Raw genomic sequence first — 22,959 nt, forward strand, 5'->3', positions numbered from 1 at the left:
TCAGGAGATAGTGGGGAATTGTTCATTTTGTTTGTTGCTGGGAGGAGAAATTGTGGCACGTATTGTATAGCTAGAGAAAGGCGTTGGTAGAGGCAAGCACTCTATCCACATGGAAAGAATCATCAGTAATGAAGTGTATGTCAGCTCTGAGAATTCAGGAGAGTGTGGATTCTAAAGTATGTGCATCTATAGGCCTTTCCATCTCAATAGAAGAGATTCTCCCTCTACTGTAACAGAAGGAAATGATGAAAGGTGAGTGTGGATTCAGTCTGATATGTAGCTCTGTTGGTTGATGACGACAAGAGTTTGTGTCTGAGGCTTCTGCTTCATTCAGTCACAGTAGGGAAGGTCAGTTCCTGCGAGAGAGAGAGGTGAATTCAGAAGGCTGGAAGTGTCCAAAGAGAGAGGAAGCAATGAAACCCGCTTCCTGAATGAGAGACTGAACTAACTGGAAAAACACAGTAAGTAGGGAGTGCGTACATCGGTGACCTGTGGCCATCAACTTGGTTCCGACTCACAGCAACCCTATAGGACAGAGAGTTTCCAAGGCTGGAATCTTTATAGAAGCAAACTGTGTCACATGTTTCTCCCATGAAGCAGCTAGTGAGTTCGAATCTCTGACCTTTTAGTTAGCAGTAGCATTTAACCACTGGGCCACCAAGTTCGCGATCATGAATATTCAGTGGTAAGTATTACTTACGTCTTCTTGACCAGAAGGATTCAGTAGCCCAGGTGTAAGAATATTGTCATTGCTGTTTGGTACCATGGAGTCAGCGCCAACCCATAGCGACCTTTTGCACAACAGAAGGAAACTCTGTGGGGTCCTGTTCAGCACTGTAACACTGGTTCTTTTGTTGGAGCCCATTGCTGCAGCCACTGTGTCAGTCTACCTCTTGGAGGGCCTTCCTCTTTTTCACTGCCCCTCTACTGTCCCAAACTTGATGTCTTTCTCCTGGAACCGGTGTCTCTAACCACAAGTCCAAAGTATATAAGAAGTCTCGCCATGCTTGGCTCTATGGAACACTCTGGTAGTAGTTCTTCCGAGACAGATCAGTTTATCCTTTAGCAGTTCATGATATTTTCAAATTGCTTCTCCAGCATCTCAATTCAAACGCGTCAATTCTTCTTCAGTCTCCCTTATTCGGTGTCCAACTTTCATATGCATCGGAGGCGATGGGAAATACCATGGCCTGGGACAGGTGCACTTTAGTCCTCAAAGTAACATCCTTGTTTTTCAATACCCTAGCACGGTCTTGGGCAGTGAGTTTACCTAATGCAACCTCTCTTGATCTCTTGACTGCTGCTTCCATAAGCATTGATTGTGGATCAGAGCAAGACAAAATCCTTGACAACGTCAATGTTTTCTCCATTTATCATGATGCTATCTATTGATACAGTTGTGATGATTTTGGTTTTCTTCACGTTGAGTTGTAATCCACACTAATGGCTGCAGTCCTGGATCTCCATCAGTAAGTGCTTCAAGTTCACTTTCAGCAAGCAAAGTTGGTGTCTGCATATCGCAGGTTAAGACGCCTTCCTCTAATCCTGATACCACATTCTTCTTCATATAAGCCAGCTTCTGTGATTATTTGCTCAGAGTACAGATAAATAAGTATGAGAGGCTACAATCCTGTCACACACCTTCCCTGATTTTAAACCATGCAGTGTTCCCTTGTTCCAACCCACAACTGCCTCCTGATCCTGTTCCATGTATAAGTTTCTCATGAGCACAATGAAATGTTCTAGAATTCCCATTCTTCTCAAGGTTATCCAGAGTTTGTTATGATCCACAAAATCGAATGCCTGTGGTGTTCTCTGCTTTCAGCTGAGATTCATCTGACATCAGTCATGATGTCCCTTGTTTCAGGTGTCTATCATGAACTCCTGGCAGCTCCTTGTCAATGTACTTATGCAAGTGTTGGATGATCTTCACCAACATTTTACTTGCCTGTGATATCAATAATATTTGAACATTCTGTTGGGTCATCCTTCTTTGGAATGTGTACAAATATGGATCACTTCCAGTCAATTGGCCAAATGACCATCTTCTAACATTCCTGGCATGGACAAGCGAGTGCTTCCAGTGCTGCTTATTGAAACATTTCAATTGGTATTCCATTAATTCCTGGAGCCTTGTTTTTGACTAATGCTTTCAGGGTAGTACCATTGGTTCTTGCTCACAAGTATAAAAATAGAGAAGATAAAAGTGTTTATTTAAGGTTTTAAGTTTTTCCAGAAAGCTTAAGGTCTTTTGCAAAAAGGTCAGTATGTGTCTGGTGGGGTTGTCACCGATTAACAACCGCTAAACCTGAGACTCTCTAGTTCTTGTTATAAAATCCTGGTTAATGCAAATGGTTTGTCCTTGGCTACTCACCAAAAGATTGGTATTTAAACCCACTGAGCAAAACCTGATCATCCGTTTCCATCAAGATTGAAGCCAAGGAAAGGGGTCACCAGGAGAGTGAAAAATCAACTCATTGGTAATAAATCTATTTGTTGTTTTAGTTTGGGGGATGGAGTTGTTTGGTTGTTAGAGGAACTGTTTACAAGCAGTGCAGTTGTCAAACTGGTGAACTATCTTAGAAACAAAACCTCCGGATTTGGAAATTTATATAAAAAGTTGTAAGTGTGATGACTTTGACTGTAAGGTTTTGCAAAAGGTAAGACAGGTGAAATAGGTTGGCAGTTTTTCAAGACCAGCACCATCTCAATCAAAACTTTCAAGATCAGCTTATCAAGATGTATAGAAATCAAGTTCAGGCATGGTTCAAACCTTAGCATAACTATTTGAATCTTTGTGATCTAAGGAACCATATTCTCCTTCTTGAAATTCTTTTTTATTTGGAAGATGTGAGTAACATGAATTGCCATGACAATTGTATGAGATAATGTATGTAAAGTGCTTAGTATTGCCTGTTAGAGAGAAGAAGCATTTGCTCGGGTTCTGCTAATTGCCTTAGAGTCAACGTGGACTCATGGTGACTCATAGAGTTTCTGAGGCTATAAATCTTTATAGAAGTAGACAGCCTCGTGTTTCTCCTGAGGAGAGGCTGGTTGGTTCAATCTGCTGACCTTGCCATTAATAGTCCAAAGCTTACCAGACTACATTGCCAGGGTTATTGTTTTTCTCCTTTACATAATCTACTGCTTCAGTTTGTTCAGCAGAAGCAGGCTCTTAGCGATGGCTTCCTTATATTCTCTACCTTCATTGTGACACTTGGAGAAGAATCTCCTGCCTGTATGTTCATCAAGCTAACTTCATCCCTCTCACAAAACCTTCTGAGATCCTACCTCCAAAACAAGGCATAACATCGCAAACAAGTTATCTTGGATTTATGAAAATAAGGCACACATTTCACCAAGGGACAGGGGTGAGGGAGAATAATATGACTTGATTTGACTGAATTGTGATTTCCCCAACAGCAAGATTGTTACATGTTCTATTCCCTTCATGTTGTTGTTGTTGTTGAGTTAGCTCTTACTCATCACCACCCTATGTACAACAGAAGGAAGCATTACTTGTTCCTGTGCCATCCTCCCAATTCTTACGTTGGAGCCCCTTGTCGCAGCCACTGGGTCGGTCTGATTGATTTAGAGAGTTTACGCACCAGTGGTTCTCAAGGACGGTCCTACTTGCACCTCTAAGAACGTTTACAGATGTCGGGGAGGGGAGTGCGCAGTGTCTGCGTGTGAAACTAGCATTAGTGGCCTAAGGACTAGTGTTATTAAGTGTCTAATAATTAAGAGATAGTTTTGTGTAACAACTAATTGCCCCACTCACAGCACTGTTGGTATCCATTTGAGAAATACTGGCAGACGTGACCTGTTCCTTTTTTTCTTTTATTAAGCAAATATTACTTGAGTGCCTTCTACAGGTAGTATACTCATAAAATACAAATTATAGGCATGAGCCTGGAAATACATACTCTAGACTTCTAGCAACATGTTGGAGGTTCTTGGAATTGCTCTGTGACTTTTTCAATTCTTCCCCAACGGGTCAGATCAGTGTCACTGGCTGCTGAAATCCAACCACCATCTTTTTCATATCAAAAATATTTAAAACACTCATGTCTTTAATTTTATTTATTTGGCTACAGAAAAGGTGAGCCAAATAGACATATTATGCATCTCCCCAAAGTTTACATTTCCTGTGCCTACAGACTTCATGTTAGAGTATAACAAAGATGACCGAAATATGCCTCAAAATGCCTGTATTAATAACTCAGAATGTGACTCAGAAAGTATGTGATTTGATATCCAACCACAAGAAAAACACAAAATCACTCTACACTTTCTTCAACAGGAAAAAAATTCGTGTTTTAAAAAGTCTTTATTAATTATTTATAATTTGATAGGAAAAGGACAAGAACTGGTGTTTAATCCTTTTTCAAATGAGGGTTTTCTGTCAAAGGTAGTTTTCTAAACTTTCACTAGGTGGCAATAGCACGCTGTTTCCATGGGTCCAGGAATGTCGTTGATCCCCAGTGTTTTTCCAAACAATGTTTAAGCTCCAAGGTGCCTGAGATGTTTCTTTTAATCCTCCTTTCTCATCTAATTAACTATGTTTGAATAATGTGTTTAGACCTCAAACTGGGAATGTCTTCAGAGAAGATGAATGGACAATATAAGCCTAAACCTCCTGCTCTAGAGTTGAAAACACAATGTTTGTAGTCATAAAGTTGAAGCAGACCTTTAAATATCATATGACACCTAATCAAATGTCATTCAGACCAGATAACGATTCAGGTTTCTTTTCAAATCTTTGAATTTCGAGCACTACAGGCTTTCCTAACAAGATTTCTTTTCCCTTTAGAATTTATTATTTTAAGTCATTTTAGTTGATTGCATTTAGATAACAAAATGAAAAGAGCTCATTTTTAACCCCTTAAAAAATTTTTAAATTCTTTAAAATTTCTTTTGATCCATACTCTCCATAAAATAATTGCAACTGAGTCCATTCTGACATATAGCCATTTATAGGATTTTTAAGGGTGAAATCTTTATGGAAGCAGACTGCTATATCTTTCTCCCATGGAGCAGTTGGTGGATCGGAACTTCTGACTTTTGCTTAGCATCCAAGAGCTTAACCACCGTGCACCAAAACCCACCAAAGTCACTGACATAGAAAGCAACCCTGTGAGACAGGCGAGAACTGCCCCTATTGGTTTCTGTTCTGAGGCTTCTGTGTTTGTAACATTTTACAGGAGTATAAAACCTCGTCTTAATCACCTGTAGAGCCCGGTGGTTTCAAACTGCTAACCTTGTGGTTATCATTCCAAGGTGAAATCACTATGCCACTAGGGATCCCACACCTCCGAGGGCACCCAGGGCTCCTTCTTCTCTCCATACCACTGCCATCGAGTTGATTCCAATTCATAGCGAAGCGACAGAGTAGCACTGTTGTTGTCTAAGGTTATAGTTTTTTGCAAGAGTACAAAGCCTCATCTTTTTCCCGTGGAGCAGTTGATGTCTTCGAACTCCTGACTTTATGGTTAGCAGCTCAACATGTAACCCACTATGCTGCCAGGGTTTATTGTCCATTCCCAGGAAAATGATGAAGATAAAAGAAGTATTCTCCATAATTATTTAATTCTCATAAGTAGATAATAAACAGTAAAACTGAGGCCTTACAAAGCAATAATAATACCTTCCATTAACTTATCCTTGTATTCTAGCCACTTCATTAAATGGATTCTCTCTCTCTTTTCACAAGAACCCTGTAATATAGTGCTATATGCATTGCATTTAACAGATGAGGGATTGAGACGTGCAGAAGTTAAATTCTAACTTTAGAAGCAACACTCTGCTCATTCCCTCTCTTTTTTTTTAAACAATTTATTAGAGGCTCATACAACTCTTATCACAGTCCATACATATACATACATCAATTGTATCAAGCACATCTGTACATTCTTTGCCCTAATCATTTTTTTCTCCTCTTTTCTTTTATTTACATTTTATTAGGGACTCATACAACTCTTATCACAATCCATACATATACATACATCAATTGTATAAAGCACATCCATACATTCCCTGCATTCCCTCTCCTTTTGTCCAGCAGTTTGAAGTAGAGATAGTAGACCTTTCTACTTTTGTTTCACCCCTAGGCAATGACGTGAAAAATCTGTTTAAATTTTTGTTTTGATGACACTGAGCCATTTCCTGTGTGATATACACTCTTGATCCGGAAGCCACAAAGTACTAGAGAAAGGATCACAACCAGTTGCCAGTGAGCGTGTGTCCCTGTAGAGCTGTGCTCCGTCTGGATTTCAGTGGCTGGTTTCATGTCGGTAGATTTTGAGGTCCTCAGGGTCATTTCTGCATCATCTCAAACTCCTGGCCTGTACTGCTGTGATTGGAACGGACCACCGTGCTACAGAACCTCGGCAAAGTGACTTGCCACGATGCTGGCAATCGTACCGTCCCAGACTCTGAAAAAGAGCCTCCTATGCACTCCGCTGTTTAACTTCAGAGTAATTAATTTTTTTAAAGTTGGGTGCAGTAACATGTAGTAGAGGATGTTAGCAGTTGTTAAAAATACTGCTAAGAGCATGTTGATTGTTCACAAGAAGCAGCCTGTTGATAATTTGGTATAACTATTAGTTCTCCTTCACTTGAGAGTGATTTCAGAAGACATGATGCAGTCAGTGTCTTCAGGGCAGACGAAAAGCCAAGTCTGTTAAATAATCTCCAACTGAACGTGAAGAATGTATAAATACTTAATCTCTCTAGCCCCCAAAGAGTAAATTATGTCCTCTTGGAGGAATTGACTGTCAGACCACTGGACTTCGCTGAATGCACTGAAGCCAACATTTTAAATGATTTCCTCGTGGTCTGAGATTTAACCTCAGCTTCTAGAAGCTCCTGGTCTTCACATTGGCTTACAAATCTTGACTCGCTTATGTTGTGAACGGTGCACGGGTTTCCAAGCGTGCCATCATGTGGGGGCAGTGTCTCCAGATGCTCGGAGGCCTCCTTGTTTCCAAGGGCAGTGCCATCGATTGTGTCACTAAAAGAAGTCAGAGCAGACTTATGCCACAGGGACCCTCCTGGACTGTAGAAAGCATGGGTTTCAGTGGACAGAGGAGCATTTCCTCCCTTTTCATTGCTTCTTCCAGCTCTAGCTTTTCTGTGAAGAAATGGGGATGGGGGGCAGCGGGGAGCCCTGCTGATTGAAGGTAAAGGGAAAAGAGTGAGCGGGAAGAAAGTGTTCACATCATCTAGTATGTTCTGGGTCACAGCCCAGAACGCAGAGGCAGAAAGAGGCGCTCCGGCCCTTCCTACTGGGTCAGCTTGAAATCATTAGATACCGATCCACCTGTATTTCAAAAACAAGACTGCGGTCAGGGAAAGGCAGTCAGGTGTGTGTCTGTGTGTTTTTCAGCAGCAAAATAGGTAGATTGAGAGACTTAAAGAGGAATCTGCCCTTCCGTGCTCCTCACCTACCTGCCACGCTACTTCCCGAATCCTGATTCATTAGCCACCCCCTTCTCCGGTCCAGAAATGGCAAGTACTTAACTGCTCCCCACCCCCTGCCCCAGAGGCTTGCGATGGTTTGATTTGCACTTTAGGAATTGCTGCAGTCAGCTGGCCAAGGCAGCAGTAAGAGCGTCCTCTGAGACTCTGACCTCAAAACTCTCCTTTGCGAATTCAAGCATAACTCTGAGCCTGCTGGTATGTAGGTGGGGTGCATTTAATTTCCCGTGTGACTTTCCCTGGGCACCTTTGCACTTACTTCCATGTCTCTGACTTCTATTGGCCACGACGAAGGTCTAACCCTTAAACTCAGCAACAGGACGTTTATAAGGAAGATCCCACTGCCATCTAGTCCATGCTGACTCCTAGCGGCCCCATCGGACAGAGTGGAGCTGCCCCTGTGGGTTTCTAAGCCTGTAAATCTTTACAGAAGTAGAAATCCTCTTCTTTCTCCCGGGGGGGGGGGGGGCGCTAGCTTTGAACTGCTAACCTTAGAGTTAGCAGCCCAATACATAACCAGGACTCCTCTACAAGAAAGCAAAACGCAGCTCATCAGAGGTGGGCCTTGGACTGAAGCAGCCCCCTAGAGTAGGGTGCCCTAGGGCAGCCACCTAAGTGGAAAGTCAGCCTTTCAAGTCGAAGCCTGTCTCCCCGATGAAGTCCAAGAGTCGGTGCCAACGGATTCCCCAGACCAGGGGAGGCAGAGAAGTCTCTGAGATCGTCTCTCTCAGAGACACTGTAAACCCCGAACCCTGAGATCATCTTGGAGAGAAATAGCAGAGTGGCACACCAACTAAAGAAGGCTCCCCATCACACAGACGCTCTCCTGAAGAATCATCAGTATGAGACTGAAAGGTCAACGTTTGCTCTACAGCCAAGCTGATCAGGCGGTAAGGGGCCAGGGAAACGGCAGTCCTGGAAATGGACCTTCCAGAACACCGGCCGATTGTTGATGAGCTGTAGAAATTGTAACTCGTGGGGAAAATGTCAAGTGAGGGCCCAACTTGCAATGTAAACTTTCATTTAAATACAAAATATTTTTTAAAAAGAAACACAAAATATATTTTTAAGTCAAAAAATTAAATGAAGAGGTCAGGGCCAAAGAAGGAGATAAAATTTGCATTTCAAAGTAGGAGAACTAAGTGTCAGGAACGAAGTGAAACTTGATTGAAGTGAGAACAAGTCAGGAACAACTCAGTGTTTCCCAAAGAGGGCGCTACCACCCCCTGAAGGGGGCAGGGGACACGAGAACCATCCAGGTGGGCACTAAAAGCGGACGTGTACTGCTGACTCTGAGGTGCCCTGGTGACATAGTGGATACTCATGGGGCTGCTAAACACAGGTGAGCAATTTGAAACTCCCAGCTGCTCGACAGGAGAAGGAAGGGCTTTCTACTCCCAGAGAGAGGTACCGTGTGGGAAACTCACAGGGGCAACTCTACCCTGCCCTGCAAGGTCACCAAGGGTCGGAATCGACTGTATGGCAGTGAGTTTGGTTCTTTTGAGTCACACTTTATTTGAACTACGGTGCTGGTGAAGAACACGGAACGTCCCTTGGACTGCCAAAAGAACCAACAACTCTGTCTTCAAAGAAGTACAGCCAGAATGCTCTTTAGACTAGAGCCTTCATCTCATGGACTTTGGACATGTTGTCAGGAGAGACCAGTTCCTGGAGAAGGACATCATGCTTGGTAAGTGGAGGGGCAGCAAAAAAGAGGGAGGCATCAATACGGTCAAGTCTAATACCAATTGTGAGGACGGCACAGGACCAGGCTGAATTTCATCCTGTTGTTCTTGGGTCACTGTGAGTCAGAACCGACCCAAGAGCATCAGACAACGGACAGTAGCACTATCCTGGATTAGGAGCTATAGTACAAAAGTTCTTAATTGCCAAGAGGTGCTGAGCAGTTTTTTTTTCTGACAAAGGGGTAATAGGCCAAATAAGTTTGGGGACCTATGATCTATAGCATAATTTCCAACAAGACCATTGTCAAGGTACAGACTGTGTTGAGGATCTGGGGTAAGCTGTAGGGCTTACAGAATGTTATTTCTTAAACATTCTGATTCTTTTCCTATGTGGTTCCATTCTCCAGATTAAAAGCTTGATAACATAGTGTCATGTAAATATTTCTGATGTTGTGGTCATGAGCACATAGAAACCAGCTTGTGTCCCCAGCTTGTTCTTTAATTACTCCAAGTAATTAAGCTAATTTAATTTGGCTCCAAGTCAACGAAGCAGAATCAGGAGATTAATACCTTTAATTTCTCTAAAAAAAAAAACAATTCCCCGTTTTTTTTTAAAGAACAATTTTTGAAGGATTGAGTCTGCAGAAGAAAATAGGCGTTCTCAAGAACAATGCTGGAAAGATTTGACCACGAGATGGCGCTCACTCATTAAAGTCGCACTGGTGTTCAAGCAGTTGCCGTTCCTGTTCTAAATCTCAGAAATACAGAATGCGAGAGGTTATTTCTGTCGGTGTCTTTTCTTTTAGTCCAAGTTTTCTCAGTGCTGACATACAGTGAGTGGATTCATCAACATGTATGACTTTGGGTGTGAAAATCAACAACGACCCACTAATGCCTCTCTCGTTTCGCTCTAAAGATCTTCCATGATATAATTTATCATCTGCTAGGTGACGCAAACTAAGTATTTACTTCAACCATGTCCTCTCTCTCTTTTCTCCTCTTTTCCTTTAAACTCTAGACAGTGCAGCATAAGCTCGCAGAACTGAAAACACGCATTTGTGTAACCAGGGCGTTTGTGGACAGCTGCCTGCAGGTGCACAAAGGGCACCGTCTGGACGCTGCCACTGCTTCCATGGCGAAATACTGGTATGTGCGCCGCAGGGATTCGAGCGCGCTGTTTGCTCAGACGGGGATGCTGCAGCCTTAAAGCCAGCCTCGAGGGTCTTAACTGAGGAAGGCTGTGTAAATAAAAAATAGCACTGAGAACATTTTACAAGAGATGCTGGAAGTTTCCACTCAGCCTATTGAAAAATCACTGAAGCTGGCATTTAACTCTTGAAAGGGAAGTAAGTTAAGAGACTGAAGTACACTGACAGATTAGTTCATTTAAGTCAGAGCTTGTTCCAAATTATCTGAAATAGAGTGCTTGTGTGGTGAGCCTGAGGGACAAAAACAGTAAGATGCGTGAGTCCTGCGATGATCCCAATTCTTTTATTCCACTACGACCTAGCACAATTCCTTTAATTCTTTCTAGACCAACTTTTCCTTATCTATGAGATGAGTGGGTTGGGCAGGATTTTTTATTTAGGGTGTTTTCCAGACCCAAGAAAAGCCCTATGAACACTTGAATGTTGAATCCAAAGTCCAGCATGCTCTGTTAATTCAGAAGGAAAAATATCCTCTAAATTTAGAAAGACTTTCAGTTGGATTAAAGACTGGTCAACAATGGTGTTAACTATGAGTTAATTGGGAAGATAGCATGCAGTTAAGTCAAATTTTTAAACAATGGTTTAGTTTCCTCTTTAAAAATAATAATAACAATAACATTCTCCTAGCTCATTAACTCCAAAGTAAGCTATGAAAAAATTCCTTTCAATAATCATTAACTTGTGCTCATTCCAATCAGAAATTTAATGAATAAACAGAACAGTGCTTTATATCATGGTGCTAAAATAATAACATTCCAGGTTGAAAACTGATGTGAAAATACTACGGACATATACAAGTTCTTTGTTGCAGGAGAATATTTACATTTATTTTTGCAGAAAATTCTTTGGCTACTAGGAAAAAGTGTTCAAGAAGTGTTTTCAAAATAGGATATTTTTGGAAAAGAGATGTTTGGCTAAGATTAGGTCTTAATCATTTGGGAAACACCTGCTTTACACACATACTGACATTTCACTTTAGAACAGAGGGAGCAACTAGGGGCAACGCAGCAATTTTTGTACTAAAATATTAGCCCAAATCAAAAATGTATAGAATTCCAAATATTACCACTAGTCTTGTCGATTAATCATTATATATACTTTTATGAACCTCTGTATTTCTTAGAACATCCTCACCTGTCCTATGTCTTCAATTAAAATGAGGTTCTTAAATGGGAAATTGCATCTGTGTTCATCTTCCTTTTTTTTCCTTTATTGAAAAATAAGTAGAAAAAAATTTTTTTCTTATGTCAAGGTGGGTCAAATACCTCCCAGATATCTTAGGACTTTTAATGATAGTTATAGCAGTTTTGGTAAAATCAGAAGAGTTTTTTTGAAATAACTCAGATTGATAGAAATGTACTTTGGGTTTGATAATCCCCAAATAATGTTTTTAATAAGATTCTTATTGGATAACATGTACTTTAGTAGTCAGCTCCCTTTGGTTTCACTTACAGTTTATTTCTGAAAAGTTAGATCCCTAAAAAAGTTTTTATTTTGTTTTGTTTTTTTCCACAATGACTGAAATTCAGAATCACAGCTTCAAGATAAAAAGTGGCATCTTTGAGGGAAAAGATACACTATAAAGGCTGAAGGAAATAGAAGGCTGAATAATTATATTTATTTGGATCATATAGATGATCCAAATTAATTATGCCAAATGCAAGTATTTATTATATCTCTTTTTCATTGGGTCAATTCGAACTCATAGGGCCCTATAAAACAGAGTAGAAATGCTGCCCCATAGCTTTCCAGGATTGGATATCTTTGTAAGAGAATTCTCATCCTTTCTCTCATAGAGAGGCTAGTGGTTTCAAACTGCTAACCTTTTAGTTAACAGCCCAATGCTTAACCAATGATGCCACCTTTCCAAGCTTTCTTTTCAAGCCTAGGCTAGCCAAAAATAATGGACTAAGATAACTGTGTTTTGTTTGTACTTTTAACAAAAGCCAAGCCAACGATTTAATTTATGAAGAATATATTTCTTGTGTGATAATTCTCTAGAAATTTATTTTTAATGTTTATTGTGTATTGTATAGTAATATATATATTTTAGTTTAATTTGTTTCACTGTTTTATTTATATTAGTTTATTTGGGGTTGTTGTGGTTTTTTTTTTCAAAACCACTTCACTGGGTGCTCTTAGAGCTATCATACAGCTTCATAATTCAGACCCATCAAGCAGTAGGGGACACTTGCTACCACACTCAGTTTCAAAATAGTTTCTTCCTTCTTGGAGTCCTTGCAATCAGCCCCCTTTCTCCTCTCTCCCTCACTGAACCCCTCACTAGACCCCCTCACTGAACCCCCTCACTGGACTCCTCACTGGACCTCTCACTGGACCCCCTCTCTGGACTCCCTCACTGGACCCCTCCACTAGACCCCTCACTGAAACCCCTCACTGGACCCCCTCTCTGGACTCCCTCACTGGACCCCCTCACTGGACTCCCTCACAGAACCCCCTCACTGGACCCCTTACTGGACCCCCTCACTGGACCCCTCACTGGACCCCTCACTGGACCCCCTCACTGGACTCCCTCACTGGACACCTCACTGGACCCCTCACTGAAACCCCTCACTGGACCCCTCACTGGACCCCCTCACTGGACACCTCACTTGACACCCCCCACTGGACACCTCACTGGACCCCCTCACTGGACCCCTCACTGAACCCCCTCACTAGACCCCTCACTGACCCCTCACTGAAACCCCTCACTGGACCCCTCACTGGACCCCCTCCCAGGAACCCTTATTCTACTTGCTGTCTCTGTAGGTCTTCAAGCCTGGGTTTCATATACTAGAAAACAGGAAAACATATAACAACAATGCAAGAGGGCTACCCGCAAGGACAAATATATCAAAGAAAGACCCCCCTATGGAAAAAAAAAAAGTATTGAAAACCAGATCTGGCCCAACGTGTATCAGAGGGGGGATCAAATGACAAGGTTCTAACTGTTCAAGTCAGGTTTTAAAGGTAATTCAAATTACTTTATGTTAGCTAATACGCTGTTTTAATTGCTTGACACTGGTGTGCATTTAAGCAATCATAAATAATGCACTGTCCTGATTCTGAAGCATCTGGTGAAAATCCATTTCAAATGCTCTTTCGGTGTGTTGTGTTGTGTTTTGTCATCTAGGGCATCTGAGCTACAAAACAGCGTAGCCTATGACTGTGTGCAGCTCCACGGCGGCTGGGGATACATGTGGGAGTACCCGATTGCCAAGTGAGTCTGGCTGTTCTGCTGCACGCTGCATGGCGTGCAGGAAAAAGAAGAGCCCTTTACTGTTCTTTGTAAATTAAGTGTGTAGGGATAGGAGGTGCGAAATCTTTGCATCTTTCCATTGTGACTACAGCTTGTGTTTCAGCAAATGGAAGCAGGTTTTAAAAATCATTTTATTGGGGTCTTCTACAAGCACTAAGATTTTGTTTGCCTGTTTAAAGATACCTTTTTAATATTCAAAAATGCTTCAAAATGGTAGACTGTACATTGCGAACAGAATTAAATGCATTTGCCTCCTGTCTTTGCAATATACTCAAGATTCATCTGCCCATATTTCATCATTTCTAAAAACACAGAGAATTTAAACACAAAATAAAACTCAGGTTCATTTTTCCTCTGTGTGTGCTTATGTTGCCGTTAAGCATTTAACAGTCTGTTTGATGATAAACTGTATTTTTACCAATCTACTGTCTCAGCTCTAGCACTAAGATTTTAGGAAATAATTTTTAGAGAAAGTGAAAGGACCAATATGCATAAGCTGGATCCTTGACTTTATTTGAATGCTAATGAATATCCTGCCCCCTCCCCCATCTTTTTTTAAGGCCAGAAAACAGCACTAAAGAAAAATTCGTGTGCATATGAAAAAAGACCTGAATTGGCTTCCTTTAAATATGTGAAGGACCTCTGGTGGCCTAGCAGGCTACCCTTTGGGCTGCTAATTAAAGGGTGAGCCGGTCAAAGCTGGCAGCCACTCGGTGAGAAAGCTAGAGCTCGCTGCTCCCAGAACATTTCCAGATGAGATTTCCAGCCTGGGACACAGGAAGGGGCAGAGACTCTGTCGTACAGGGTAGCTACGAGGCCGAATCCAACTTGACGGCAGTGGGTTTGGAGTTTTAAAATCTTTATTTATTTTGCTCTAAAAATTAGAAGAAATTTGATTTTTTTCCAAATTGAATTTTATTTCCATCAAATTTTTAAAAATACATAAATGCCCTTTTTGATGTTAGGTATAAATATTCTTTGTGAGTCCTCAGAGCAGTACTGATTTTAAATGAGTTACGTTCTCATATGCATTTCTCCCTTCATCACTCCCCCCGCCTCCCACCCCTCACCCCCAATCTGTCCGCAGTCTTGGGCTGCGGTAACCCCTCTGGCATTTCTTTCTCAGCACTATAAGAGCATATACACATTTTGCCTTCGAGTTATCGGTGTTTCCAGCCTATGACATTTTCCCAAAGAGTGTGGGGTAGCAGACTTTTGCTATATCGATGGGAAAGTCTGATGTGTTTATGAATCTGAGAATGGGAATGGCATGCACTTTAACACCTTTGTCTAAAGTTTCCCTAAAAGTAAAGAATCTGGAGGGGGAATTATCACACTCATTCGAATTGGCAGTGTATGGCTGGAAAGTTATTGTTTGGGCGTGCAGAATTGAGCACAACAAGCGCAGCACACGTTTGGTGTGCACGTGTGTGTGTTTGGCAGCGAGGACGCTGCCCTCTGGGCCGCAGCAAGCAGACACGGGGGCTTCTTTGAAATCCTTGCTTGCAGTGGAGATGCTTAGCCTCCTGTTTCCTCCTCTAAGGCTTAGTCATCACCCTTCTTGGATTGCATGTTATTTCAAAAATGGCACGAACGTTTAAATTAGATTGTCATCTCTCTCCTGCAAGAGACAGGAAAGAGACCTATTTTTTAAAGATGAAAAGAGAGCCGTGCCTGATATCCACAAGGTAACTAGCCACGTAGGCAATTACGTGAATGTATCGTCAGATTTTTATTTGAGACGGGTGGGGAAAAAAGGGATTGTGTTCCTACTCTCCCAGGATTAAGATCTGTTAGCTAATGCCTATGTTGCCCCCTCCGTCTTAGTTTCACGGAGAAGAGGGGCTGCCCGTGCTTTGTGGCCTGGGAAACATGAAACTTAAGACTGCCCGTTCGGGGCTTCACCTCCACGCTAGGACCTGCAGCCTGAGATATAGAGCTTCTTCTTCGCTGTGTGTGATTAAACATTCTGCCTGCTGCCTTTCTCTATTAATTTTAGTTGATGACCGAATTTAATTAGTAACTTATAAAAGGTCTACAGATGTCTGTCATCACGTTCTCGGTGAGAACTTCTTGGGGGAAAGAAAAAAACCCCAAGCCAGTCCAAAAATGTGTAAACACATGGATCCTTGCAGAAGGCTGCACTGGCGTGCAGGTCCCTCAATAGGCTACCATGGGCTTTTGTGGAGAATCACAGCATCTATGTTAAAGACGGGGTGGGGGAAGAGTTTGAAAACACAAATATCCCTCTCTAGGTTTTAAGTTTCCTCAGATGGTAGGTCCTGGGATTTAAAAAATCTTCTGTAATGCAGTAAGTCAAGACAGTAAATATTTACTGAGTGCCTGCTGTTTGTAAGGTAAGAACAGGAAGGATAAATCTAAAATTGGTCCTGTGCGTAAAGAATTGGGGCATTTCATTTATCTTCAAAATTGCATTAAAACTTCAACAAACCGGTTTTATGCTTGGGGTGAGCGGAGCAGGGAATGCCTAGAAATTTATCTACTAGGAAAGTTCAAAGCTCAATCACCAGCCCTTAATGCTTGAGCCAAAAGACACTTGCCAAAGAGCAGGATGTCTGCATTCTTGTTCTGGTCTGCCAAATACCTGTTATGCGGCCATTAAAGGGCAACCATTAGTTAGTAAATGCGTTCACTCCTCCGCACCTATGTTCTTCTACCTGCAAAAGGATATGTATTCTCCCAGGTCTCAGAGATAAGACAAATGAAATGAGGACAAGTGAAAACCGTTGTACAGAGACATGGTTCTGCTCATCTCACACACACACACACACACACACACACACACACACACACACACACCCGCCCCCGTGCATTTGTCTGGCAGAGCGTTTGTTGGTCACTCAGCGATTCGGCCCCATACATTACGGGGGCCACTATTGACCATCTAACGTCCCTTGCCTTCCTAGGTGGTGGGGTCTTTGAAAAGATGTTCAAAAACATGTCATTTCTATTAAGACAGAGGCATTCAAGAACAACATAGCTATCAAGAGATTAAGAGACTCCACGCATTTCTAAATCTGCAACAAACCGTTGTTACAATGTGTGGGATGGGTGTTGATGAGAGGTTCAAGCCAACCAGCCACTCAGAGGGAGAAAGATGAGGCTGTCTGCTCCCATGAAAGTTTGCTGTCTCAGGAATCCTATACAGGGTCGCTTTGAGTCAGAATTGTCTGAATGGCAGTGGGGTTGGTTTGGGGATTGAACGTGCTCAATTGGACAAAACTAAATCACATTAAAAATATTTCTAAATCTTGATGTCATTGAACTATTGAATTGTATGGCATGTGAATTATATGCCAATGAAACTTGGGGGTGGGGGGGGTGGGGCCAACAATGGCAACCCCCCAACCCCTGGTGTAGGGGGGAGAGAAATTATCATGCTTTTTACTATTTGCTATACTGTCAAGCAAACTAAAAGCTATACAGATTACTAGAATCCCAAAAGGGTTTTTTGTTTTCTTTTCTTTTGTTTAAATTATACCAATCTGGGCTTAATGCCATACTGAGAAAATAAATTTGTGCTAGAACTTTATTGTTTGTCATTTCTCTACCCAAATAGATAGGAAAGAGACTATTTTTAAAGATGAAAAGAGAATTATGCTTAACATCTAAAAGATAACTAGACACACAGGCAATTATGTAGATGTATTATGCAGACTGTTATTTGAGAGGGGGAGAAATGTATTCTGTTCCTTCTGTGCCCAGATTAAGCTATATCAGTTAGTGTAAATATTGCTGACTCTGGGTTTCCCAGAGAAGAAATGTTTTGGGGGGTTTTGTTTTGTGGTCTGGGAGAGAGACAAGCTCTAAGAATGTAATAGTTACCTACTCAGACAGACTCAACAATTTCTAATATTTATTCATTCAATCGCCTTCTGATTTATCCAGAGCTTATGTGGATGCCCGAGTGCAGCCCATCTATGGGGGGACCAATGAAATAATGAAGGAGCTGATTGCAAGAGAGATCGTCCGTGACACGTAGACATCTGCTGCCCACAGCCTGGAATCCCATTACTGCTAATCTGGTTTTAAATCTGCTCAAGATAAAATGCAACCTGGAAAGGGGGAAGTAAAATGTAAATACAAGGTTAGCAGAGTACAAGAAGAAATCTTCGAACAAAAAGATTCTAAAATTCGCCTGTTTAAAATTTCCTTTTTTGTTGTTGTTAGAAGTCAAAGGTTTTTTGTTTGTTTTACAAACATGTCTTCCTAAAATTATCCCTAAAGCTCTAAAAGGCGTTATTGTTTAAATCTTTGCAATTGTGGCAGAAATCATTTTGTGTTGTCATACTACAAAAAAATACTCACAGTACTTAGAGCACACTAACTTTTAGAGGGAAAAAGAAATGTAATTGAGAATGTTAAGTAATTTCAACTATGCCTTGTTCCAAACGTCCCAGAACAATGGTAGAGCCCTGGTGAAAGTGGGTTTTGCTGCTAACAAGATCGTCGGTTCAAATCCACCAGTCAATCTACAGCCTCAAAAATTCAACACTCAGTTCTATCCTGCCCGAATAGTGTTACTGTGTCAGAATTGACTCAGTCACCATGGGTTTGATTGGGTATACCATAAGGGAGTATTAACCAATAAACAAGTAAGCATACATTTGCTTGTGCTTAATTACTAATCTGTAGTGAACAGTTTCGCATGTTTGTCACCAAATCAAGCCAAGGTTTACTTGCTGTGCTCATAATTGTATGCATGATCAAAAAAAGAGCTTTGATTTTTTTTGTAGGAAGGTGCTGTGGGGTTGAGAGAGAGACAAGACAAGCAGCTGAATCTTTGATGTGTTGGAAACTGTTGAATGGTTCACTACAGATGAGTCCGTAAACACACCATTATCCAAACGAACCATTATCGGATAACCCTCACTGTGACTTCCCCCAGCCTCCTATTTTTAAGCAAAGGAACCCTTTTTTCAAGCAAAGCATATGGAGAAAGCCACAGTCTGATGGGAGGAATGCAGAATGAAGCAGGAAGTCTTCCTGCTTTACAACCTTGGTACTGCTAAAACTCTTTTTAACATTTGCCTAATCCCAAAAAAAAAACCAAAAACATTTGCCTAATCCCATCAGAAAATGCCTTGGGTTCCTTCAACTACTGACATCTAGCCAGACCTTCCAACACATTTTAATTCTAGTTTCATTCACAGGAAGACAGGGAATCACCTAGCATCTTTAAATGTCAAGGTTTATTTTATTGATATCAAAGCAGTGACTCTTATTTTAGAATAATTTTAATGTATCCATTCATTGAAAAAACACCTTGTGTATTCTTTAAACCCAAACTAGCAAAACTCCTATTAATAAGTGAGCAAACAAGAAAAAAATAAGTAACGAGGTAATGTCAAGTTGTGAATGATACAATAAAGGAAATAAATGAAGTAAGCATTTAAAATGGGAAAGTGAAGAAATGGTATTTGACTTGAGATTCAATAATTATTATTTTTAAAAACACATTAATGTTTAAGATATCTTGCAAGCACTTGACTGCTAAACAAGATGGGCCATTCTAAGCTCCCAGAGGTGCCTGAGCAGAGACATACAAAGGTGCTCTCCTCCAAAACTCAGCCATCAAAGCTTAATTCTGACACTCAGAAAGCTCGGTGAGCCGGAGTTTACAGTGTTGCACTGGAAATGGATCCAAGAAAGCATCCCTTAAGTACTTGTTATTTTCATGTAACGAAATCAATTTTAAATGAAAAATAAAGGTATTCCTGTTCACCTGAGAAAATCTAAGCTTTTTTTTTTTTTTTTTTGCTATTGTTGGCACTAAACCTTGTGGATTTTTTTCTTTCTTTTTTGAACTTGGTTATCATTGTTGGTGTAAAGTAGTATCTCATCAGTGCTTTGATTTGAAGCTCCTGGGTGGCTAGCAAGCAAAAGAGCTGTGATAGGTTTATTGTGCCAACCTGGCCACCTGGCCAGTAGGAACATGTGGGATTAATAAATCACAGTTTGTTTGGAGGGCAAAGAGATAAATGGCTCGGCAAGGCCCACCCCCCTCTCTCTTGCTCTCTGGTCAGCATCGGTCCAGCGTGTGGCTGCTTTAGCTAGTTCTCTGCCTCAACTTAAGAGCTACACGACCTGTGGGACACCCGACCCGTGGAGCATGTCGCTAGAGCTTGAGGTTCCTTCAAGACATGTTTTGCCATGCTGCAGGTGTGTACCTCCCTTGAGCTTTAGGCTGGTGGATTCTGTTGTCTTGCATTGTTTGAGTTTGATATCCCATCAGGGCTTGCTACATAAATCAACCAATCCATCTATGTTTGCACCTCCCTTGTGGTTTAGTACAACCACTGCAACCTGGATAGAGATAAGGGAAGGGAAAGAAAATAATATTGCTCTTTTCTGGAACCACGCTCCTTGGATTTGCATTTAGGTAGAAGTTAGTATGATTGCCAGCTTGTTATTGTGCCGGTGTATTAAATGCCATGCAAAACGGGTTGAGAGTCTTCGTAGATGGTACTGTTTGTCGCTTCTACCCCACTTCTGCTACCAGGAAATGACATAGAATTCTTCAGCCTTGGTGGTGGTGTGTAAGAGCCCCGGTGACATAGTGAGCCTAAGTGTTGAGCTGCTAATCACAAGGATAACGGTTCAAAACCACCAGCCAGTCTGCCAGAGGAAGATAAGGCTTTCTCCTCCCATATGGATTGACAGTCTCCGAAACCCACAGAAGCAATTCTTCTCTGGCCTATTGGGTGGCGGTGAGTCAGAATTGACTCCGTGTCATTGAGGTGGCTTGGCTTGGCTTTGCTTGAATGGTGCTGTGGATTAGGCAGTCAACTTCTAACCACACGGCCAGTGGTGTTCAAATCCACCAGCTGCTCTTCAGGAGAAAGATGATTTTGTGCTTTATAAATTGTATATTGTGACTTGGGTGGCGGTTTACAATTCAAACCCTTTTCATAAGAAATTTAAGCAACTTATAAAATCTCCCAATAGCTTACTGTGCCTCTCCACGCCAATCCCACTCCCCCCCACCCCATTTCCTCCTCCTTTTGGAGAATATTATCCTCACCTTAGCTAACACCTGTAGCCTATTGCTGCCTCTCCCTACCTCTTGCTCCCACCGCTGGTGACCATCAAATGTGTTTCTTTTGGTAGGAAGACGACCTTTATCTTGTTTGTTTTTTGTTTTATAAAATATATGGGTAAGATAAGATAAAATAATTAATAAGTTATTAAGGGTTCATGAGGGAAGGGGGAGGGAAAAAAGGAAAATGAGTTGATTCCAGGAACCCAAGTGGAAGGCGAATTTTGAGAACGACGAGGGCAACGAATGTATAAGGGTGCTTTGCTCAATTGATGTATGTATGGATTGTGATAAAAGTTGTATGAGCCCCAGTAAAATGATTTATAAAAAAATACGGTCATGCAATATTTGTTTGACTAACTTCAGTCAGCATAATGTCCTTGTAAGTCCATCCATGTCATGAGGTGTCTCACAATTTCATCATTATTCTTTATTTTTATTTAATCCTTTTATTAGAGGCTCATAAACTCCTATCACAATCCATACATACATCCATTGTGTAAAGCACATTCGTTGCCCTCATTCTTAAAACACTTGCTCTCCACCTAAGGCCCTGGCATCAGCTCCTCATTTTTTCCTCTCCCTCCCCGCTCCCTCTCCCTCATGAACCCTTGATAATTTATAAATTATTATTATTTTGTCATATCTTGCCCTGTCCGCCATCTCCCTTCACCCACTTTTCTGTTGTCGGTCCTCCAGGGAAGAGGTTATATGTAGATCCTTGTTATCGGTTCCCCCTTTCTACCCCACCCTCCCACATTATTAGTCTTTAACAGCTGTGTAGGATTCCGTTGTATGTGTGTATCAAAGTTTATGTATCCAACCTCCCACTGATGGCCATGTGGCTTGTTTCTGCCTTCTTGCTTTATGAAGGCTACTATGAAGAACATGGGTGTGCATGTCTGTCGGTGCTATGGCATTACTTTGGGGGGCATAGACCAACTAAAGGGATTACTGGGTCAAATGACTCTTCTATTCCTGGTTGTGTGGAGAAGCACCACACAACCAGGTCACTGTGAGTCAGAATTGACTTGAAGGCCATGGCCTTCGTTTGTTGTTTTTAGGCCTTCATAGAATAAGGTGAAGCGGAACACCAGCGGACACCATTGAGAAAACTCATATCCTGACGAAATAGCCACATGGCAGCCGAAAACCGTATACCCTAGCGTATTGTGCATTCTTTCCAAAAATTGGGACTTTTTAAAAATGCTGTGGGACAAATTGGGGACGTTCGGTCACCTTATCATAGAAGGTTCTCGCGGCACAATTGTTAAGCATCAGGCTGCTACCTGAAAAGGGGCCTGAGGTTAGAAACCACTGGTCACTCAGCAGAAGAAAAGGTCTAGAGACCACTCCCATAAGGATTAATCCATTGCCATTGAATGGATTCCTTCTGGAGAATTTTGGGGCAGAATAGAATAGAACTGCCCATAATGTTTCCAAGGCTTAATCTTCCCTGAAGTAGACTGCTCCTCCTGTGGAGCACGTCGTGGGTGCTCACTGCTGACTTTGGTGAGCGGTTGGGCACTTAACCACTGCCTACCAGGGCTTCATCCATAAATATTACAGTCTAAGAAACCCAGTGGGGCAGATCTGCTCTGCTCCTATGAATGAGAATAGACTTGATGGTACATAACAAAACCTTCCTTCCGTGCCTTTCCCCCCATTCCCAGTATTAAGGGAAACTAGATTTTTGGACTAACACATCTGGTGAAGAAAAGGAACATTAGCATAGTAGGAAAACTTATTATGGAGAGATGGACACATCTGGGTTTGAATGATGGATCTAAAATTGGATGGGAAACATTGGATCATGAGCAAGGGATTTAACTTCCTAGAATCCTTTCAGGCACAGATGATGAAAGAAATCTAATTCAAGACAACCAACATAAAAACTAGGGTTGTAAAGGCCTGATTCTGGCACTCAGAACTGAAAGCAGCATGGTATTATCAAAAGAAAGGAAACAAAAAAGTTAGATATGAATCACAATCTCTCTGTCACACACACACACAGCTACCACTGACCTTTGAATCTAAGATGGTAGTATTGTTACCTGGGTTAGACTCAGTTCCAGTTCATCGCAATCCAATGTACAACAAAAACCATAACAAATCTATGCACAGAATGAAACACACCATAATCCTACACCATCCTCATAATTATGTTGAAGTGCCTTGTTGCAGTCCCTGCGCCACTATTTTATTGAGTCTTCTGATTTTTTTTGCTGCCCCTCTCCCTTTTTCAGGGACTAAGCCCTTCTGACAACG

The 22,959-nt window shown here is 41.6% G+C and overlaps 1 protein-coding gene across 1 annotated transcript in view; it reads left to right on the forward strand.

Moving 5' to 3' along the window:
* ACADL (acyl-CoA dehydrogenase long chain) overlaps nucleotides 1–19,376 on the forward strand; it is a 47,452-nt gene extending 28,076 nt beyond the window's left edge. The window contains exons 9-11 of the mRNA XM_075529013.1: nucleotides 10,183–10,310; nucleotides 13,506–13,592; nucleotides 17,541–19,376. Of these exons, the coding sequence (XP_075385128.1) occupies nucleotides 10,183–10,310; nucleotides 13,506–13,592; nucleotides 17,541–17,634 (309 nt within the window). The 3' untranslated portion in view covers nucleotides 17,635–19,376. The remainder of the gene's footprint in view (nucleotides 1–10,182; nucleotides 10,311–13,505; nucleotides 13,593–17,540) is intronic.
* The last annotated feature ends 3,583 nt before the right edge of the window (nucleotides 19,377–22,959 follow it).

This window comes from Tenrec ecaudatus, chromosome 13 (genome assembly GCF_050624435.1).
Source record: "Tenrec ecaudatus isolate mTenEca1 chromosome 13, mTenEca1.hap1, whole genome shotgun sequence".
NCBI classification, from domain to species: Eukaryota; Metazoa; Chordata; class Mammalia; order Afrosoricida; family Tenrecidae; genus Tenrec; species Tenrec ecaudatus.